This window comes from Talpa europaea, assembly GCF_964194135.1.
Source record: "Talpa europaea genome assembly, chromosome: 15".
Classification (NCBI taxonomy): Eukaryota; Metazoa; Chordata; class Mammalia; order Eulipotyphla; family Talpidae; genus Talpa; species Talpa europaea.
In genome coordinates, this window is record NC_140083.1 from 11762296 (window position 1) to 11775082 (window position 12787).

Genomic DNA, 12787 nt, shown 5'->3' on the forward strand with positions numbered 1-12787 from the left:
TGTGATATTGGCACTGGAATGCATAATCTGAATATAATCATGAAAATAATCAGATGAACCTCAAATGAAGGGTATGCTATAATGGAATAGTAGACTATATGCTTTCAAAATGTCAAGTCAAACAAGACAAAACTAGGCTGAGGAATTATTCTGAATCAAAGGAGACAATGAGATAAGAAAATTAAGTTCCAGCCTTATGTTGGATCCTGCACTAGAGGAAAAATTGCCCAGAAAAAGACATCATTGCATCCATTGATAAAATTAGAATATGAATGGTAGACAAAAGTAACATATCAGTAATAAAGTTACTGAAGGTTATAACTGTGCTGTGGTGATGTATGTCTCTCCTTATTTTCAAATATGCTCAAGTGTTTAAGTATAAAGAGAATATGAGCCATATAGCTTACTTTCAAATGGCGTAGGATAAAGATAAGTGTATAGAGAGAAATGATAAACCAATGGGCAAAACCCTTAACAATAAGTGAATTCAGGTAAAGAAAAATTGATTTTTTTGTACTATAATTTTGCAACTCTTCTATGTAAACTTTTTTCATAACCAAAAGGTTAAAATTCAGAGAGTTTACTATGGTGTACCTTTATAATAGAACAGAGTGTAGCCCTTAAGAGAAAGCTTGGAGGAATACTTATTTTCACAAAGAGTTTTTCCCTATTGCTAAGCATAGAGAATACTATGTATCAAGAGATATGCCTTTTATTTAAAAGAATATGTCCATATACAGCCAAATAGGAAAACAGAACAATAGCAAGAGTGGCTATTTACAAATTCCCCTCTCCCCAGCATGCATGCAAACATTCTTTACTTTTTCTACAGGGAGAAATGCATTACTTGTATATATATAATAAAAAGGATTAGTAAATGTTTAAAAAACCAGCCACCATCATATTATTCAATGGGGAAAGTTTCTTTCTCCTTCAAGCATAGAGCCCCAAGCCCTGGCATTTCCACACCCTCACAGCTTCCTGCCAGACAAATGAGAGATGATTCAGCAGCATCACATCCTAAACAGAAATGTGGGGTCCCCAGCTCCCCATGTTCTTGGGGGATATTGTCTTGGTGCCCAGAGTTCCTGCTTGTCAGCTAGGTAAAATGTCATGCAGGGGGCCTCTCACCAAAGGCAAAAGTCCTGGTGTGAGGAGCATACTGGGAAATCAGCATCTGCTGCAAACAGCAGGCAGATGTTAGAAGAGAGATAATATGCAGGACCAAGGGGACCCCTGGGCAATAGCCCCTGGTCCCTCCTAGCTTACATCTCACTTGCTCGGATAACTGCATTCCCGGCAGGGACACTCCCTGCTTATTTGCCCCACCTTTGTACTTGATGCTAATAAATCCGAGACTGCCTTTGGATGGGGGCTGCACATTACTTCTGGTGTAGCCCTGCCAGCTTCTTGTTGCTCCACATGGACTTTGAGTGATCTTTCTCATCTTCCCACACCCAAGCAGCTGCCCCATGAGGTGACACAGAAGCTCTCATGCATTTAACAAGGCCCTGACTCTGAAACCTCCAGCCACTGGATGGGCAAGCAGGGGATGGGACTTACCCAGGCACACGATGCCGTCGCCGGTGTAGCCTGCCTTGCACACACACACCCGGCTTCCTGGGGTGGTTCTTTTACAGTCAGCCTTGGCAGAGCAGCCTCCATTGCTGGTCTTACAAGCATCGATAGCTATAAAAGAGAGAGGACAGAAAGCAAAGGAGGGAGAGAAGGGACAAGTCATTGATGTGTTTTTACTTGCACCATTGAGAATGGAAGATATTTCAAAATTGGTAGGATTTTGGAGACAGATTATGGATAATTCAAAAGGCCGCAATGCACCTGGTGTCTCTCCTGGTGAATGCTACCAGATAGTTAAAGATCAAGTGACACCAACATTTCACAAACTATTTTAAGTATTAGGAGAGAAGCCTTCTCAACTCATTCTATGAGTCCCATATTACCCTGATACCATTACCACACAAAGCCTTCACAAGAGGGCCTCCCTGGTGGCGCAAGGGGTTAAGATGTAACCTATGAAGCTGTCCGCAGCCTCTGCAGCATGATTTCCATCCCTGGCTGGCCAGGGAGCTACCCACATGGCACAGCAGACCTCACCTGTCTCACCCACTGCTCCCCTCAGGAGTGTACTTTGGTCTATCTGCCTGTTCTGTTCCCCGCTCTGTCTTTGGTGAATCCTCTCTCCTCCTACACCTCTGGCCTGTACCCCTGTATTCATAAATAATTAAATCTTAAAAAAAAAAGCCTTCACAAGAAAACAAAGGACTTTCTAAGTATAGACACAAAAATCGCAGATACTTGCAAATTAAGTATCTCGGACACCCTAAGCGTATTAGCTCACATTCATCGAGTGCTCTGTGGTAGGGCTGATTTAAATGCATCACAGGTATTAATTCAGGATATTGTCCAACCATCCAGTGAGGGAGATTCTCTAATTGGAGCAGTTTACAGATAAAAAAATGATACCAAGAGCATTGAACCTATCATAAGGGTAAAATGGTTCAGTTGCCTTCAGATGCTAATGAGCACAAAAGAAAAAAAAAACACAACTTAGCTGACTTTCCCTCTAGGGCTGCTTTTGCAGATGTAGCAGTAGCAACAACCTTGAAGGGAGCTCCAGGGCCGGCTGGAAATTGGAAACACAAAGATGCCGGCACCTTGAAACAACTGCATCCTGGCCCCGGACTCCTGTTATCAACAAAGTCTTTGTAACTGGCTTGGAAGGATGCACCTTCCTCCGTCTACTGTTACTGGAATATGCTCACTTCTTTTGATCTCTGGCTCTTGTCTCCTGAATTCCTTAGTCCCCTGTATCTCCAAAAGGCTAGAGACATCAAAACTTCCAAAGCATTACACCTCAAGAGTATAAACACTTGGGCTGACAGCTCTGTGGCAAACCGTCATGCCTCAAGTTCACGGAGCCCTGTACAGCTGCCAAGCCCCTGGCCCTCTTCAGCAGGAGGCATGTCCTGAAGGTGAACCTGTGTCCACTGCCTCTCAAGAATGTGCAGCCGGATGTAGTCAGGAGGGACTTGTCCCAGCCCTGGTGACCCTAAGTTCCTTGTCCCTGCCCTGTTTATTCTTTCTCTGCTCCTGCTTGTCTCTTCTTAGAGACAAAACCAGAAAACCAGGCAAGGCCGACTGAGACCAAGATGGAGGTGGAAACAGGCCGAGGGTCAACACAGCCTCATCATGGTGGAAAGCTCGTCCGCCAGTGCCACGGCCGATCCAGTCAGGACAAGCTGAGGAGGGAGACGGGCCCCAGAGCAGTTTCTGGAAAACCCTGCCTATTTCTCTGAAATCCTGCTGAAGACTGATGAAGACTGTTAGCTCTCTCCTTCCTTAGTACCGCCCCTCTGCCCCCCCATCAGGGAAGTCCCTGCTTCTCCCCAATTTGGGGAGACAGCCTTTGAGACAGGAGTTGGCTGTGCCTCAGGTTGGGCAGCATCTGATGAAACCTGATTTCCTTCCACCAACTCTGTTCTCTTGAGCTTGGCTTATGAGTGGAGAGTAGCCAGACCACCCCGAAGTCCGTGACAAGGCAGCTTACACTCAAATGAAAAGAACTTAGATTCAGGGCCTCCCCGGTGCGCAGCGGTTGAGCGCTGGGTTGCGGGGCTGCCCGCGGCCTCTGCAGCGCCGGTTCGATCCCCGGCTGCTCCCCGGCCACCGGAGGAGGGTCCCACATGGCGCGCAGACCTCTCCTGCCGCCCGCTGCTCCCCTCAGCAGTGTACTTCGGTCCTTCTGCCTGCTCTGCTCCCCGCTCTGGCTCTGGTGATTCTCTCACCCTCCCGCGCTTCTGACTGTACCCAGTGCATGTATAAACCAAACAAACAAATAATAAATAAATAAATAAATAAGACAAGACATGCCTCTAGAAAATTTAAAAAAAAAAAAAAAAAAAAAAAAAAAAAGAACTTAGATTCAAACTCAGGGGGTCTAGCGCTGGGGCTGTTTTCAACAGCTGCAGCATCTGCCATTGAACACAGAGCGGTCATTTCACTCCCAACCGCTCTGCCGGAGGAGCAGCTTCATATACGCTTTCCAAATGAGCCACGGGGGCTCCGAGCAGTTAGGAGACACCCCCAAGGCCATGTGGGTTGTGGAAGGAAGAAGCAGGGCTCAATCCTTTCTGTCCCACTTGAGACCCACAGCTGCACCACACTCTAGTCAGGGATATCAATATTTTTAAAGGTCTCCATGTGATTCCAGTTGTGGCCCAGGCTGTGGCCACTGCTTGGAGAAGAAAGCAGGTGCAGAAGAGGGGGTGCTGCCTGGGGCACAGCTGCCCTATTACTAGATGTTCACCGCCCGTTCAGCATGGACGGTTGGTGATGCTGCCCATTCAGCACGTGCACAGATCTCCCGGCAGCCCGCCTGGCCTGGTCTCCCCAACAAAGTCTTCTTGGCTTGCCTGTGCACGCTGTTCCATTCCCTTGGAATCCTGCCGCACATTTGCAGGAGGCGGTGCCATCTGGGTGGAGAAGGCAGCTGCAATGAGAACGGGCAAGTGCTGTTTGTAGAAAAACACGTAACACCCCGCCACGGAGCCCACGCTACCCCGTCACGCCCCAGCAGTCCTGCTCCTGCCTCAGGAGGCTCTGAGACATCTTGCCTGAGGCTTGGGAGGAGAGTCCACTTCTAGCAAGTCCCCTCCATGGGCAGTTAAAACTGTTATCCTGTGTCGGGCAAATTGCACAGTGTGCCTATGTGGCCATGGGCCCAGGGATAAAGAGGGTGGCCGCCGGTGCCTAGAGAGCTACTGGTGGCAAGAAGCTGTGTCCACACATTGCTTCCTGCAGTGTATGCCATAGCCAATAGCCTTCGTGAGTAAATATTATTATTCCTATGTACCGATGAATGCAACTGAGGCTCGGAGAAATAACTGACACAAGTTCACACAGTCGGTGAAAGTTTCAGGCTGATTTGAATTCACCTCTAACTCCAGATACTAGGTTCTTAATTAATAAAACAACTTTGGAAATTAGGAGTATGAAGTTGAAGTATGAAGAAGCAAGGTCTGGCTGTAAATTGGGCACATGGTTTGATGAAAGTGAGGCCCAATGGGAGCCCTTCACCTCCATGAGATTCCCTGGGCTTGAATGGGGGTGACGACTGGCATTTTGCTCAGGTGACAGCTTATTCAAAGATCTGACTTTGACAAGTTGATGGGGGCTTCTTCAAGGTATTTTAGTTTCAGACTGAAATTTATCCTAAATCCTTATAAATGGTTCAGAAAACTACTCCCATGAGGACAGGGCTGAGGTGGATGCTATTAGGAAAGAATCCCCTTTGCATTGTCCCCGAAAGAGGCCCAGAAGGTACTTACTTGGCACTGGTGTGGCATGTTCCATTACAGTTGTCCTGTGTGATCTCTGAAAAAGAGAAAGGATCAGAGTGTCAGCTCGTTTTCACCAAACATCACTCAAGAACTTTCTTTTAGTACTTGGTGCAAGGACAAGATTTATTTTCTCTGAAGTAAAAGGCATGCATCTTGTGATCCATGTAAAACTATGTGACCCTATCAATCCTTTTTCACCTTGGCTGCTGGGAAGCTCAGAGGACAACCTGGAGGTCAAATATACTGATGCAGTGACTACTGTGTGTCAGCCCCTGAGCTAGGTGGTGAGGATGCAAGGATGAATAAAATACAGTGTCCTCCCTTAGGGTCCTGGTATTGATGCAAATTCTTCCCTGGGGCTTGCGTTTCGATTTTATTTATATTTCCCATTCTTTCTGGTTTCTTCATCATCGTTTTATTACAGAGTGATGTGAACAAGCATCCATTCACAGTGAGTTTTGGATTCTTCCTCATTTGCCAATCAAATGTCTCCATTTTCCTTCCCACAGTCAGGCCACTTCTTACTTCAGACTTGAATTGTCTCCTGAAGATTCCTACAGCTCCAGATTGTTCCCTGTCACTTCAGTGTCTTCCCTGCTCCACATTCTGGAAGCCAGGGGTGAACTGTTGTATCCATTCTAGGGATTTCCCCCAGGCCACCTTCCAGTTTAAGTGACCCTTGCTCTCTACCCCTCTACCCTCAGGCTTTTAGAACCCCAGCTGTGCTCCCTGGCATTTGACACCTGCTTCAGGATGTCTCTGTGGTTTGGGCCCATCCTGATTTCTGACTTCAGCTATTCAACCAATTCTTAACTCTGCATTCCTTTGATTTTAGCATCAAGTGGAGCTTTGGGCTCTCCCTCTGCAAATCCACACCCCAGCAGAGTGGACCAGGCTGGTTGGTGCCTGTGCTATCTCCTTAGCCCCTGGCTCAGAAGACAGGAGGCTGATTCCTACTTCTGCGGTGTTGCTGCTCCAATTCAGCATCAGAATGCTCTTTCTAAAATGCAAACAAAATGCAAATAAAACCCTTTAGGGATTTGCTGTTGGCTTCAGCAGAAGCTGACTTATGTCTGTACCTCTAGTTTTTCTGCTGGGCTCTCCTCTCTGTTCCTGCATTCTGTCATCCTCTGGTTTGCTAGACCAGAGCTTCCCCACATCATGCTGATCCTGCGCTTCTGTCCCCAGAAATTCTCTTCTCTCTCACCTATCCCCTGGAGCACTTTGGGTAACATCAACACCATGTGGTGGGGTTTGGGAAACCCCAAAGACCTGCTGGGGGTCAATTTGGCAACACATAGCAAAACCTTCCCCCCCAAGGGGTAGCTTCTAACTCAGAAGTCCCATTTTGAGGAATTTAACCAAATGGATTGAAACAAAGATAAAATAATAGATACATGAGTTGCTCATTGAGCATTGTTTATAGTAGCAGAACACTGGTTTTTAAAAGGTGTAGTACAGCCATAGAATGGACTGTTGTGTGGAATAAAGAAAATGATATTTATCTACATTTCTTCACATGGAAAGATGGCCATGGCAGGTGTGAAGTGAGAAGCACCTACCCGGCAGGATGTAGAGTATGGTCCTGTTCATGTAGGTTTACCTGCTTAGGAAATTGTCAGAAGCCTAACACAAAAAAATCATGGTGCTTTTTTCCTGCTTTGGGAGCGTGTGTGATTTTCATTTTCTTCCTGCTTTTCTTTATTTTGCAAACTTTTTGTTGCAAATAGCAATTACTTTTATTACCAAACAAAGAAGTAAAGATAGCATTTTTTTTTTTTAAGGGAAAAAAAATTTGCTGCTGAGAAGAGAGGCGAAAAACAGGTCGGGACTGAAGGGCTTGTTCTTACCAATGTCACATTTCACGCCTCGCCAACCAATGTCACATTCACAGGAACCGTCACCCAAGGGTCCTTGGCTGCATCTCCCATGGACACAAGGACATGCTAGGTGGAAAAAGCCCCAATTTTATCACCCTCTGACACATATTCAGTTATCATTTACTACAAAGGTTCATGTCAGTGCACAATATTCTCCAACCTGTTAGGAGAGGTGCCATGTTCCCTGCTCCCACCTACATGCAGCCCCCTCTGATTAGCTACTGGGAATGAGATGCAGAGCTGAGTGACCAGGTGAGGCAGAGGTGGGCTAAGAAGAAGGGGTTCTTGCTTCTCTGGCTTCGACTTGCACATAGGACTTGGCGGGGGGGAGAGACAAATGGAGGAGAGATGTAGTCACTTAGAAAAGACACTTGGGTGAGAGGCGTGGGGACGCTGACAATGGTGATGTCAATGGCCATTGATGACAATGGCCCCCGTCATCATGATTGTATTTTTGTTTCTCTCCCCTTTGTCCCAGACTTGCCAGGCCCCTCTCGCCCCCTTCTTGCCATTCTCTGACAGAAGGTGCCTTAGACTTGTGGACAAGTTCTTAAGCCTCAGTGGTCCTTCTCTGGGATGGCCCTAATGCTGGGCATTTGCCTAGGGGGATGCCAGATTTTGGAAGTGTTATGGGGAAGCATTATTAGGCATATACTCTTTTTTTTCTTCCCCCTCTATGCACACCAATTCTATTAAAGATCTTTCATGCTAAAAATACGCTGCCTTTGTCTTTATGCAGTGGATGGCAGGACCCTGTTTTAGAGCATGCACCCTCTGGGTTTGATCCCTGGGTGCCCCTTGGTGGCACACTAACACACCTGATCATCATTGTCTTTCATGGGGGACTCGACTCTCAGGAAGCAAAGAGGCAGTGGAGATAGAACTGAGCCAGCTAACAGGTGAATCAGGATTTAGGACTGTGTGGCCAGGCAGGACAGTACCCTAAGCAGCATGAGAGTGTCCTGTAGGAGTAGCTGAGAATCTCGGGTGTGTGGGAGCTCCAGGATGGAACCATGTTTGTTCCCTAAGAGTGGCTATCAGAAGAAGCAATTTGCTCTGGGTTGATATAAACCTGGTGCAGCGTTGCCTTTTCAGCAACAAAAACACCTGTTCTTTTGTTATGCAGCTGTGTCCTGAGCCTCTCTCAGATCTGGGTGAGAGCTAGGCATGCCTTTCTGGAAAAAAAGCTTTCTGCCCTGGGGGTTTGCAGGACCCCATGAGTGTCATCTCTGATGGGGTTAGGAATTACTGCACAAACACCAGCAGATCATTCTTCTAACTAAGGCAGCAAAAAAGAGCATGCGATTCTAATTATATAGTCAATGTCCCAGTGATAGAGATTCAAAGATAGAGGGGTATTTTGGGGGTCTGATTTGGACTTCCTGATGAGAGAGAAAACAGTGATACTAGGTCAAATTGATGGTTTTTAGTACAGTGTTAAAAACATGCCTTCTTATCTCAGCCTCTCATGTCAACCTCATGACTGTGTGTCCCTGGGCACAAGGCATCTGGGTGAGAGAACGCAGATGACGTGGCTTGAATAGCTCACCATGGGTGTGGACGCAGCTAAAACACGTAGCACAACAGAGTGAGCTTCACCTGCAGCCAACCTGAGACAAGAGCAAGGCTTTGGAGCCCGGCAAGGTGTGTATCTAAATCTCCCTTCTGTCTCTCGCCCCATGTGAGCCTGGGGGAAGTCTGTTGACCTCCTTGCCTTAATATCCTCATCTGCAAAATGGGTATAGCCCTACCCAAGTGTACAAGGTTCCCGTGTGGATCAAATGAGATCATATCCCCAAATCTGCTTCTTGTACTATCAGGCCATGTCCAGAACTGAGTGTAACTGTGAGGGCAGTACCCAAAGGTGACTACAGGATCGGGGGGCCCCTGGGGGAATGCTCGTGAACAGACTGGGGGGGCTGGGTCAGCAGGTTGGGGATAGTGACTGAAAGTGTCAGGACTCCCCGCTCTGTCAATTACATGGACGTTCTTACAATTCACGCAATAGCGGGGACCCTGGTGGCCTGGCTGGTTAGGAGCTAAAGCAGAGTTGCTCTTTTCTTGCACACTCTTAGTTGGTTTTGGGGAGCCGGGGCTGGGGGGGCAGGGGGCACACCTTGGTCGCAGTGGATGCCGTATTTGCCCTCGGTGCAGGTCTCGCAGGCTGTCCCGCTGAAGCCCTCTCCGCACTCACACGTGCCTGTGCCGTTCAGGCCGTCCAGGCACACGCCGCTTCCGGAGCAGATGTTCTTGGCTCCTCCCGGGCAGGGCAGGCACTGGGGACCAAAGTAGCCGGCGCAGCATTCTCTCGTCTGAAATGGAAGGACAAGGAGGCTCTTCTACCTTCTGGTTTGTCCCAGGTCTGGAAATCCTGTGGGTGAGGCTGCATGTGCCCCTGGAGCTTTGGCACCACCTGGAAGGGTCGTAGATCCCCTGAGGACCAGGTGAGGCTGAGCAATTTCCAAGGGTGCCAGGGACCAGGGTGCTGTGCCAAGGAGGTAGGAGAGAGGGAAAGGAAAAAGAGAAGAGGATGAAAGAGAGAAAGATGGAAAGTAAAGTAAAGAATAATGCAATCGATGTGGATGGGTTGGGAGGAGGGGGTATCCGGGTGTGTGGATGGAGAATCCCTGCCCTTCCCCAGACCTGGGCCCTTAGCCATTGTGTGCTGTTCCATCTGGCGCTGAAGGTGGGTGGCCAATGTGGGGAGGTTTGGGGCATTCCAGAAATTCCAGAAGGGAATCTCTTATAGTGCAGAGCTGTCTGCTTGGCTTGAACCTCCCTTTATTCTTTTTTTTAAAAAAAGATTTACTTATGCATACAAGAGCTGGGGTACAGCCCAGAGATGTGGGGGGTGAGAGGATTCACCAGAGACAGAGTGGGGAGCAGAACAGGTAGACTGATGAAATACACTGCTGAGGGGAGCAGCGGGGGAGACAGGAGAGGTCTGCTGCGCCATGTGGGTTTCCCCCTGGCCGGCCGGGGATTGAACTCGGGCTGCAGAGGCTATGGATTGCTTCACAGTGCAGTGCTTAACCCCTTGCACCACCAGGGAGGTCTGAGCCTGCCTTTATTCTGAGTGCACAAAAACACAAAATCTCCTGTGGCCCCAAGCTCTTCAGCTTAAGGACAAAAATACCTCTCCTCTACCAGACAGGGAGAGGCTATGTCTAGTCTTCCAGGGGAACAAGCAGGACTAAAGCTGTAGAGAATATTCCTTGAGATTCCAAAGCAATAGCGAAGAGGTCCTTAGCTCTGGGGTCCTATGTTCTAAATGACTGGGTGCACCTTCCCTAGAGTAAATCATGATTTCTTCTGTCTCTTTCATTTGCAAGCATGTTCATAGGACATGTCACCTGCTGAGAACAGGCAGATCTTCCCAGCCTCTCTGTCCCTCATTTTCTTCTTCATGCAATTGAGTATTCTGGTTTTTGACCATGGCTGACTCACAGGGCTGCCCTGAGTTTTATTGTTACCACTGATACTTTGAGTGGCAATGATAGTGAGGAGGAAGAGGAGGCACAAGCATACATGCCAAGGCCTGTTGAGAAGTGTAGCTCAGGATTCTACTTCCCAATGCTACAGTAATTAGGGGGAAGAGGACACCACCATACTCACAATGATGGTTTTCACACATCTTGGTCGGCACCCGATGTACAGGGATCGCTTGCCGTTGAAATACATGGTAAAGATACATTTCCTCGTCTCTTCACCCTAGGAAATAGTAATGCTTACATCAGATTTTCAGTTAAGAAAAAGTTTTCCAATATCTAAAAGAAGTAGGACAAGTAGGTGGCAGGAATGTTCTGGAAAGGGAGGACGTTGACTTCTTGGAACTGCTTAGGAAGAAAGAAAACACAAATCCAAGGTTGGTGCCAGAACACCAGGTGGCAAATCCCAAAAAATTATAACTAAAGGTGATGCTCTGTACAAGAACATTTCTCTAGAAGACGAACTCAACTTGGAAGAATTGTAGAGGACACCAGATAAAAATGTTCTTCCAGAATTGATTGATATGAGCCTTGGTTTCTATTTATTTATTAATTCATGTTCTGCCTTGTTCTGAGAAAAGTTTAAGGCTGGTTGCAAAGACCTGTAATAAATAGGATTCACTGAAGACTCAAGTGAGAGAATCAGGTACCATTATCAACTACTGTTATCATGCGGTAGAAGGTGCATAAGACTTTATCCTTGGGACCAGGGTGAGCATTATCAGTATCTGGTATGCAGGTGGGAGGCCAAGGTGTCAGAATTATTTTTACAATAAATAGCACAAGAAACATAGATTGGTAATTAATTCAAAGACATGTCTACCTCCCCCCAGTCTGCCATCTGTTTGTTAGAAAAATTTAGTTGTTACTTCAGCTCTTAAAAGGAAATCAGGTAGGTGGAGCCGATCTTTTCTGGATATAGTTTTGGAGATGGATTCTGTCTTCTTGATAAGGTTTCTTGCTCCTGTTCTCTGGCTACTGGGGTATGAAAAATGTTGAAGGTGCAAAATTCCTTCTTGCATTGTATGCTGTTGCTATGAACCCTAATTTCCCTTTATTAATTACATTTTGTGTTGGTCTAAAAAGGAACAGATTTGAGACTTTAGAAAGAAGCAGTCAATCTAAGAAAGTACAATTAAATCAAAACCAAAATGAAAGAATGAGGGCAGTAAAAATGAAATCTGTTTGAGATTTATTTTCCAGTTTGGATCTCTCTGGGATCTAGAAACTATTTATCAAAGCAGACAACGTACTTACCAGTGGTTTAGTTCCCAATGGGCAGATGGACCGGTGAGGACACTTTTCACACTTTCCCTTGGTAAAACACAGGAGCACACACAAAAAATTTCCAGGTTATTACTTTTTGTGCAACATAAAGCATCAGATATTCAGGGCTTGAAACTAAGGCTCTAGGACATAGAATTGAAAATCCGAAAGATATGAAAGAAATTCATCTGGTCGACCTCCTCAATGGCCTTTGCGACAGCTTCTGGTCTTGGATGTTAGAGCACTGCTTTCTTCCACAACACTCTTCTGAAGCAAATAATCCTTTAAATGTGGAGATCTCATCCTTTTAAATTGTAATGGCTTCAGACACTTGTGGCCCTGGGTTGTGACCCTCACAGAGGGCAGGGGTCATGCCTTAATTATCAGCCATGCATGCTCCGTGGCCTGAGATAGTTTTTGAAATGAATTTTGATGCTCTGTCAGGTTTCTTTCTTTTTTTTTTTTTTAAAAGGATTTATTTATTTATGCATACAAGAACTGGGGTGCAGGCCAGAGGTGTAGGGGAGGGGTGAGAGGATTCACCAGAGACAGAGTGGGGAACAGAACAGGCAGACTGACAGAAATACACTGCTGAGGGGAGCAGCGGGTGAGTCAGGAGAGGTCTGCTGTGCCATGTGTATATCTCCCTGGCCGGGGATCGAACCCAGGCTGCAGTGGCTGCAGAGAGCTTCATAGGTTGTGTCTTAACCCCTTGTGCTACCAGGGAGGCCCTCTGTTAGGTTTCTTACCAAGAGTCTTGTGCTTAAAAATTTAAAAGAATAAGAAGCCCTCT

At 46.7% G+C, this 12787-nt stretch overlaps 1 protein-coding gene across 1 annotated transcript in view; it reads right to left on the minus strand.

Moving 5' to 3' along the window:
• Positions 1 to 12787, minus strand: part of STAB2 (stabilin 2) — a gene marked incomplete at its 3' end in the record, with an annotated part of 108588 nt that overhangs the window by 34000 nt on the left and 61801 nt on the right. Inside the window, exons 34-40 of the mRNA XM_084255091.1 lie at positions 11986 to 12042; positions 10856 to 10951; positions 9357 to 9552; positions 7211 to 7306; positions 5349 to 5394; positions 4434 to 4510; positions 1564 to 1689 (exon numbers count right to left, since the gene is read on the minus strand). Coding sequence (XP_084111217.1) covers positions 1564 to 1689; positions 4434 to 4510; positions 5349 to 5394; positions 7211 to 7306; positions 9357 to 9552; positions 10856 to 10951; positions 11986 to 12042 — 694 coding nt within the window. The remainder of the gene's footprint in view (positions 1 to 1563; positions 1690 to 4433; positions 4511 to 5348; positions 5395 to 7210; positions 7307 to 9356; positions 9553 to 10855; positions 10952 to 11985; positions 12043 to 12787) is intronic.